The 9,270-nt window shown below is 41.1% G+C and overlaps 1 protein-coding gene across 1 annotated transcript in view; it reads right to left on the reverse strand.

The window, feature by feature from the left end:
• The window catches only part of Nxf5 (nuclear RNA export factor 5), a 19,102-nt gene that overhangs the window by 8,902 nt on the left and 930 nt on the right, over positions 1–9,270 (reverse strand). Inside the window, exons 2-11 of the mRNA XM_031376223.1 lie at positions 7,942–8,036; positions 4,101–4,203; positions 3,652–3,805; positions 3,203–3,286; positions 2,982–3,086; positions 2,779–2,859; positions 2,579–2,648; positions 2,334–2,422; positions 2,105–2,212; positions 1,823–1,932 (exon numbers count right to left, since the gene is read on the reverse strand). Of these exons, the coding sequence (XP_031232083.1) occupies positions 1,823–1,932; positions 2,105–2,212; positions 2,334–2,422; positions 2,579–2,648; positions 2,779–2,859; positions 2,982–3,086; positions 3,203–3,286; positions 3,652–3,805; positions 4,101–4,203; positions 7,942–8,036 (999 nt within the window). The remainder of the gene's footprint in view (positions 1–1,822; positions 1,933–2,104; positions 2,213–2,333; positions 2,423–2,578; positions 2,649–2,778; positions 2,860–2,981; positions 3,087–3,202; positions 3,287–3,651; positions 3,806–4,100; positions 4,204–7,941; positions 8,037–9,270) is intronic.

The following is a 9,270-nucleotide window of genomic DNA, read 5'->3' on the forward strand; positions in this document are numbered from 1 at the left end:
AAAGATGTGATTTGCAGTTCAAGTTTGGATAACTTATTCCTTTTGAGGGCTCTTGATTGCTCTCCTCCCTCTTTTCCCTGAGTATGTCCCACCCACACTGTACTGGTCACTTCTCCAGGGACAGAGGCTACATTGGGAGCCTATGGTCCATAGCTTCTTCCCTCTTCTTGCCTGTATTCTTTTCTTCAGAGTACCCATAGAAGGATCTGCAGGGAGCAAGGCCCTGGGTAGAAAACCCAGGGATCTGCCACCTTGTTAGATGTCCAGTGTTTTACAGGATGCTGGGACAGGGAGTGAGGGAAGGCTGGCTGAGGAAACAAGAAGGTGGGGTGGTGGCAACAGAGATGGAGTTAAAGTAAGGTGAGGGAGAGATGAGGGAGACTTAAGAAGGTAGAGGCAAAACAGGAGAGAAGCCACACCAAGAGAATGGGAGATGATCTGTCTGGCCTGGTGCTAGAGGTCAGGGGTTTTGGTTAATAGAGGAGTACAGGGCTCCTCTGCAGCAATCATTTTTCCCTCCAGCATCAAGCCAGTCCTGGGAGGGAAAGCAAAAACTTTACAGTACTGGGCCCACTAAATGCAGGCCATTGTCTGACCTCAGTCTGTAATAATGAGCCTTCTTAGGGGCAGAAGCTATTCCTCAGGAGAAGATATGAAAGGCAAGCAACCAAACTCAAAACAGGATGAAGAGCTTATGGCCATTCCTTATGGTCACTTCATTCTCTCCTGAAGATCCTTGTGCACTTGTGCCTGCCTGAATAGGAGTCTTATCCTAGGAGTCAACTAACTTGTCTTAGTCTGTATGCTAGGTAGGATGATGTAAAAGGTAGGGAGGTAGGTAGGTAGGTTAATGTGGTAGGTAAGTAGGGAAGGAAGAAAAGAGATGAAGGCCTCCGGAAGCCAGTCTTTCCATCTTTCCAACCTATTCTGTTCTCTGCTCCCTGGTGGCAACCCATTTCTGGATCTTCTACCTAGGGAGTTCACATTTCCATTCAAGGAGGGTAGAGCTCCCAACAAAAGGCCATGTCTGCATCACCCAGGGCCTCAGCCCTCAGGTTAGAGCAGGTCAGCCTTCAGGGTATCCTGGGTCAAATTAAGTGATAGTTCAGGAACGAGAACAGAAAGCTCCTTTCAGGACAGGAGACGAAGGATGGCACCATTGGCATGAGGAATACAGATGTTCTGACAAGTAAAAAACAGCCCAGACTGGGTGAAAGCTACAGGGGCAGGGTAAGAAGGAAAGGATGTCTGAGAGAACTGCTGAGCATATAGAGAAGGCAGGGCCTGTTTTCCTCCCAGAGGATCAGAGGTACTTACTCTTGCAAAAGTACATAAAAAGAATAGTTCAAACTATCATTGGATAATGGCTCCTCTGATGCTCAGTTTTGATTTTGGACTTGACCTAAAGTAAAAGCAGCTGAGTAGGGAGTCTCAGTGAAAAACTGTCCAGACTAGGCTGGCCAATGGCATGCCTTTGAGGGCATTTCTTAATTGGGTTTATGTGGGGAGACCCACAAGGAACATAGGTGGCACCATTTCATTTGCTAAGCTTTGGACTGGGGTGAACCAAATTGTGAGCGGAGCACTAGCATGCATCCATTAATTCACTGCTTTCTGCTCCTGACTGGATGTGATATGACCAGTTGCTTCAAGTCCCTACCACCTTAACTTCAAAGCAATGATGAAGTGTAACCTGAACCTGTGGGCCGAACCTGTGGGCTGTTTGTCTCTGAAGCAGCTTTTGGCAGTTTATTTTTATCACAACAATGAGAAAGAAAACTAAGACAACGAAGGGGGAAAGGATTTGGCAGCTATTGCATACCTTATATATGCAGAACGATTTGAGAAGCAGTTGCAGAAGGGGTTCCCTTCTAGCCACAGCTCTTCCAGCTTCAGTTCTTTCAACTTCTGCAATTCCATGATTGACTTCAGCTGACAAAGATGGGAAAGAATTGGTAAAGCTGTCTCACGGAAAGAAATCTTGGCATCCAGTATCTGTACCTCCACCCTCCCTCAGGCTCTCTGCCTGCATCTTACCATCATACTAGTGTGCACCACTACCCATGATCAGCCCAACTCACAGTGCTCCCTGCTCATTTCTCACTTTATTGTAGGAGAGGTTCAGAATCTTAACGTGAGGGGCCTTCTCTATCACGTCAGACAGCCCATCCAGCTGGTACAATTTGTTGTTTTTCAAGTTCAAGGACAACAGCTTTCAGAGAGGAAGAGTTCAAGATATGGTTACTATTCTGGTGCTTTGGTGACACTTTCCCCATTCATCCCATCCCTTCTAACCCTCTACTTAAAGAAATGTGCCGAATCTAGGGCCTTACTTCAGGGATATTGCTTTGAATGATCTGTAGTGTGGCAACCATGCAGCTTCTTCGATTCAGCATCATGTCAATATCCTTGTCCATTAAGCCTTCAGAAAGTGGAAAAAAGGAAGTAGAAGGCTGTCTAGGGTCCAATTGGACCAGCACTGGTACAGACATCCTTCCCAAGTTATTATCCCTATGTGTTTTTCTTAGGAAGATCCATCTACCCTCACATGACCAAGAATTACTTTAGTCACCCATACCTTCATCAAATCGGAACTTCTCGAGGTCTAGAGCTTTCTGGGAGGCATCATACCGGTTCATCATAGATTTCTGCAGAGACAGAGGTAGACAGGATGGCTCAAAGGCTCTGAAGTTCATAATGTCCTGAATGTCAGGGAGTAAGAGGAAAAGGAGGTGGGTCTGGGAAGTGGACACACAACATGTCTTGAGTCTGCATTACCTTTATATGCTCCATTTGTGCTGATGTAAACTTGTTTTGCACGGAATAGGGTACAACAGAAGGGGTGACAAAGATGGTTATCTGTGAGAAGGAGAGGAGGATAAATACTCTGATCTCAAATTTCAAAGGTGATGCTCAACCCTTGGCCAGTCACCACCCATTCGAGGACTAGGTATAGGACTAGGTATGCTGTTAGCACACACTTTTCTGCTTGTTTCATCACAAATCTTGTAGTTGACATCCTTCAGTGCAGAGGCAGTCTCAGCATTCTGAACAAAGAACCTGGCCCGGTTTTTGCTATAATGGAACTACAGGCAATGAAAGGGAAACAACAAACACATTAGAAGCCAGCAGCCAACTCCTGCTGAGCCAGATCTCCCTCTTCTGTTCCCTTGTGTGTTCCTGGCTTCTCCAGCCTTCTTACATCAACAGGGATGAAGGGCACACTACAGAGGTTCTTGATTGAATTCATTAGCCACGTCTTCTCATACATTCTTCCACTTGGAATCTACATTTACAAATAAAGAATAGGAGAGACAAGAGGCACCATGGAATCAGGATGGAGAACAGATTCAACTACCAAGTAATCTTTCTTGAACACTTTACCTAGTGTTCTACCTAGCTTTAAAGAACTTCTAAAGGAACAGCTGACATGTTTGTTTTTGTGCTAAACATAGATCTTCTAGACCAGAGATTCTCAACCTGGGGGCCAAACAGTACTTTCATAGGGGTGGCATATCAGATACCCTGTCCTAGATTCATCCTTTCTCCATAGCATTTCTTCAGGTAACTGATTTATTTTGATCAATATAATCTTCCTTCTTTTAGGATCCATAATAGTCTAGCTAATGCAAACCTTATTAGGATACTCACTGTGACCTTGTACCATCTCTCCTCAGTTCCATTTTCACCATCCAGATCCGTTTCGCCCTCTTCAGTTTTTCTATCATCCCACACAGTAAGAAAATATTGGTCTTCATAACTGTATCTTTCTCTCCTCCCTTTCATTCTCATGGCATATGGAGCACTAAGAAAGAGAGAAAAGCAAAGTGGCTATAAATGCTAAGAAATTATTTTATGAATTGTCCCCACGGTAACACTATGGTTACAACTGGAGTGGCTTAACTAGCATTTAATCTCTATTACTCTTCAGTTTCCCAGTGAATGAAGACAACAGAGAGTGAAAGAGGTGCACAGTCCCAGAGGCTACCTACCAGTTGAGCTACTTGGACACTTACTATGTTAACTTGGAGTGTTCACAGACTCCCTTATTACCTCATTTTTATTGTTTCTCTAGGAATATTGAAGGTGGAAACACATACCCAGAATGATCAAAATGATTATTCTTCCTGTCAAATTTATTCCATATATAATTCGCACCTCTCCTTTTTCCTTGAAAACCACGGTTATGGTTCATTTTGTATTCTGAAATTAGGAACAATACAAGTTTGGAGATATATCACTATGTTTAGTATAACAGGAAAATTTATTATCAACAACAAGATGAACATGTTTCCCTTTGATTAAAACAACTACACTACTACTTTCCACAATCCACCCACCTCCCTCTAATGCCAGGCTCTACATTAAGTAAAAATTCAGGAACTAGGGCTGATTATCAATTTTTTTCTTTTAGGAGTCATTTTGATCTGAAAAGCCCCCCCCCCATAATCTCAACGCCTGCAATGCTAAGGCAGCAGTATGTTGAATTGAGACCATCAAATACTGTAATTTGTTTGACCCTTAGGGAAAACAGACACTTCAGTAGACAGAGGAAGATGAGACCTGAGAATTATCTTACAGTGATCATTCACAATACACACTGAGTTGGACAAGTTTTAAGGCACCAAACTACCAGAAAAAATATTTAAGCTGATCATGTGAGATGCCATAGTGCCTGCTTTTAGTTTAAAAACACAAAAAGATACACTAAAGAATAAAAGAGTTATCTGCACCTGCTCTCCTCCAGGCCCAAGAAGCCCAAAACGAAAAAAGAGAGGCCTCCTGACTGATCAAAGATAATTATGTCCAGGTCTTAGAAATGAAATGCAGTATCAAGACAACTAACTTAGAATCTATTGTTGTTCACTGACCATAACATTTCTTATGAAGTCAAGACCTCCATACTGAGGTGTAAGAATAGTATTGTACCATAAAGTGAAAAGATCGCCTCAACTATTTCTTCTATAACATCCATTGGCATGATGGGGAGCAGAAAGTGACTGGCTGGAAACAGCAGGAAAGCTTGCATAGGGTTTTATATGAGAGCCAGTCCCAACATGACAGAACCAAGTTCACCATGTAAAGATGCTAGAGCTTGCAAAAGAAGCCACGCCACCCAGCTGTTTGCAATTACAATTCCTGTTTTCTGTCCAGCCCTGCAGCAGACTGCTTGAATGGCCTGTCTTCCCAACTACCTCTAGTTCCTGTGGACTACACTGAACCTCACGAAACTTTGCTCCTCCTTTTCATCTCCTTGTTGTCAGTGGCAGACCCTTAGAAACACTGCCTGGGACTTCCGGTGGCCATACATGGACACATGTAGGTGAATCACAGTATCCTTCCTTTCCTTCATTACAATTTCTCCATTCTCACCCTCAGCCCAGTAACAGCCTGGTGCAGCTCTACCTACTTCAACTTCACTCACTGGAAACTCCCACTCTTGGTTTAGACCAAGGGTCCCCCTAACAATTTTATCACTGTCTCTCCAGATAATTCTTTGCCTTACCATAATCCATTTGAAGGATCCTCTCTTCCCACCACACCTCTAACTGCCTGTGGATACCATCACTACATATGAACAGGATCCCATTACTTTCCTGAAGCATCTCTCAGCCTTTTTTTCCCTAGTCCACCCGAATCTCTCTCTGTCACTCACCAACCTGCACAAGACCTCCTTACCAGGCAACACACAGCCACCAATAAAATTAGAAATGGAAATTGGCACATCACAGCAAGAAAATCCAGAGAATCATAAGGAAACATTTTAAAAATCAGTACTCCAACAAACTAGAAAATCTAAAATAAACTGATAAATTCCTTGACATATACAACTTATGAAAGTTAAATCAAGAACATAGGAAATTTAAACAGACTCCATATCCTTCAGTGAAATAGAAGAAAAATTAAAATTCTCACAACCCCTCTCTCAGCAAAGAATTTTTAAAAAGCTCAAGGACAGGATTCAGCACAGATTTCAACCAGACCTTCAAAGAGAGATTGAAGCTAACACTCCTCAAATCATTCTGCAAAACAGAAGCAAAGGAATAGTATCTAATTCTTTTTACAAGACACAATTATGCCAATACCTAAATCACACAAAGATTAAAAAGGAAAGTAAATTATAGACCAATTTCCCTTATGGATATAAATGAAAAAGGGTCTCAATAAAATACTTGCAAACGATCATCCACCACGATGATGCAGGGATTGTTCAATACATGTAAAGATAAATGCAATCTACCACTTAAACAGGCTGAAAGATAAAAACCACAAGATTAACTCATTAGATGTAGAAAGGCCCAAGACTCCTTCATGATAAAAGACCTGCACAGGCTAGGGATAGAAGAGACACATATAAACATTAAAAGGGTGATTTACAGCAAGCCCGCAGCCAATATCAACTTAAATGGAAAAACTCAGTTACAGTAAAATCAGGAACAAGACAAGGATGTCCACTCTCTCCAAATCTATTCAACATAGTACTTGAAGTTTTAGCTAGAGCAATAAGACAACTGAAGGAAATCAAGGGATACAATAGGAAAAGAAATCAAAGTATCTTTATTTGTAGAAGATTCTATTTTATACATGAATGATGCTAAAATTTTTACCATGAGATTTCTATTTCTGAAAAGTACTAGGATACAATTATTAGCGCACAAATTGGTAAACTTACACAATGTTAGAATAAATCTTGAACAAACTCTTCCAGAGCCTAACTAAAGGCATACACCAAAACTTCAGTCTTACTTTTGTGAATGTCAGCAAGTGCTGGCTGACAGGAGCCTGATATAGCTGTCTCCCGAGAGGCTCTGACAGTACCCGACTAATACAGAAGTAGAGGTTCACAGCCATCCATTGTACTGAGCACAGGGTCCCCAACGAAGGAGCTAGAGAAAGGACCCAAGGAGCTGAAAGGTTTGCAGCCCTTTAGGATGGACAACAATATGAACTAACTAGTACCCTCAGAGCTCCCAGGGACTAAACCACCAAACAAAGAGTACACATGGGGTGACTCATGGCCCCAGCTGCATGTGTATAGCAGAGAATGGCCTAGTAGGTCATCAATGGGAAGAGAAGCCCTTGGCCCTGTGAAGGTTCTATGCCCCAGTGTAGGGGAATGCCAGGGCCAGTAAGCAGGAGGGGGTGGGATGGTGAGCAGGGGGAGAGGAGAGGGAACAGAGGATTGTTTTAGTTTTTGTTGTTGTTGTTGTTGTTTTGGAGGGCCTGGGAAAGGAGATATTATAAATAAAGAAAACATCTAATAAAAAAAAAAAAAAACTTCAGTCTTTGCCTCATCACTGCCATTGCCAAAATTAGTTGCCCAGTATGACCCACAACCTGATAGACGGGGCAAGAAAGCTGGTAAGGATAAAATGGCCTTGTCTGGACAAACAACTACAGGAGGGAGAAACTGCAGACTTGCACCTAGCCCCAAAAGTGGCATTCTCCAAAACCCCTTATAGGGATGAGCCCCCTAAATGGCCATCCAATACCAAATGTTCAGCTTCGATAAGCATATACATACATGCAACAGTAAACAGACTTAGCAAGTTGTTATGTACTTATTTGCATATGTACAACATTAATTTTAGAAGACTGGATATGAGGAGGAGGTCATGGGAAATGTTGGATGAAGAAGAGGGAGGGAGAAATTATGTAATTATATTTTAATCAAATAAAACAAATTTAAAAAATAAGACATTGCAAATAGTACTTTGATCATATGATAAAAATTTAAAAATTAACTGTTTCCTGCTGATTTTTTAATTAATGAATTTTTAGCTGAAAGAAAAAGACCAAGTAAAATGCAATTTAATGTTTTTGAACACCATTATACTGTTTCAAATATATTAAATACACATACATTTGAGAGAATACTCCTTTATCACATTCCATATTATGAACAATTTATAAATTGTTACAATAGGAAAACCCTTTTACCTGAATGATGGTATGGTTCATATCTCTTGTACGGTAGGACATATCTTTGTTTATGTATCTCAGAATTAGTATTCTTCAGAACAATCATGGGAGACCTGAGAGAAGAGCAATGACACAGGTTTATTTAAGCTGCATGCTAATAAGATAGCATACACTAAATATTTTATATGTTTTATACAGTGTTTATTTCTTATGTTATTTTTTAGACAAGTTCTCTCACTATTTAACCCTGATTGGCATAGAATTCACTATATGCACCAGCCTTGTCTTAAATTGCCAACAACACGCCTGGTTGAAATTACAGGCATGGGCCACCAACCACATCCATCCTCAATACATTTAACTATCTCAAATCCCCATAACACTAGCACCATGATTTACTTTACTCATTTATTACTGTTCTAAGTCATCTCACTTATAATTTTATTTAGTATGTTTAAAAATTATACCACCATTTATACATAAAGTTACGAGAATATATTTATTAAAGAGAGAATGAAATAAGTGGTGGCTAGAAAATTGGGGGAAGAACAACGAAGGAGTGTAAAATAGTTGGATTTCCCCAATTCAATGAGATTGCTCCATAGACACTTTACATTCCCACTTCCAATGCTTTTCAAAGTCTCCCTTCCTCTCCCCCTTTAAGTGAAGTTTTAAAAGGCAGAAATTAAGATTGTGTCCATAGGAATTGTCATTTAATAAGTTGAGCACTTTGGAGACAGAGGCAGGGAGATAGATCTCTGGGACTTTGAGGCCAGCCTGGTTTACAGAGCTAGATCCAGGGTAGTCTTGATCAAAAAAACCAAAATAAACCCAAACAAAGTTGAGCAAAGTAAGCCAAAGTCAGAAAGACAAATAGGGCATTTTCTCTTAATCAAAATGTAGATTAAAACACATGCATGCTTAAATGCATACACACAAATGAGAGGAACATAGAGAAACTAAGGGAAGAGGACTAAAAGGAGAAGAAAAAGAGAAACAAAAGATAGCAGGGGCATGGAGATTTTCGCGTGTTTTCTCTTACAAGTCAAGGCAGGGACCAGAAGAAGGGACTGAGGTGGGGACACGAGAAAGTAATCAGGAGTGGATATGAACATTAATAAAAATGTCCTAAGAGGAACCCTTAATTTTTCAGGTTAATATTTAAAGTCAAAATCTACGCAGACAATAAACCAAAGGGCAATAAGAAAAAGATGAGATTCCAGCTAGGAAGGCGTTGTCCTGAGGTCTCAAGCACTTGAGAAGACTGTTAAAAGTTTGAATTTCAGCTTGCCTTCGTGGCTTTCTGGGGCCTAGGCTTTCTGGCAGGACCTTCGCCCGCCCCGCCCC

This window comes from Mastomys coucha, chromosome X (assembly GCF_008632895.1).
Source record: "Mastomys coucha isolate ucsf_1 chromosome X, UCSF_Mcou_1, whole genome shotgun sequence".
NCBI classification, from domain to species: Eukaryota; Metazoa; Chordata; class Mammalia; order Rodentia; family Muridae; genus Mastomys; species Mastomys coucha.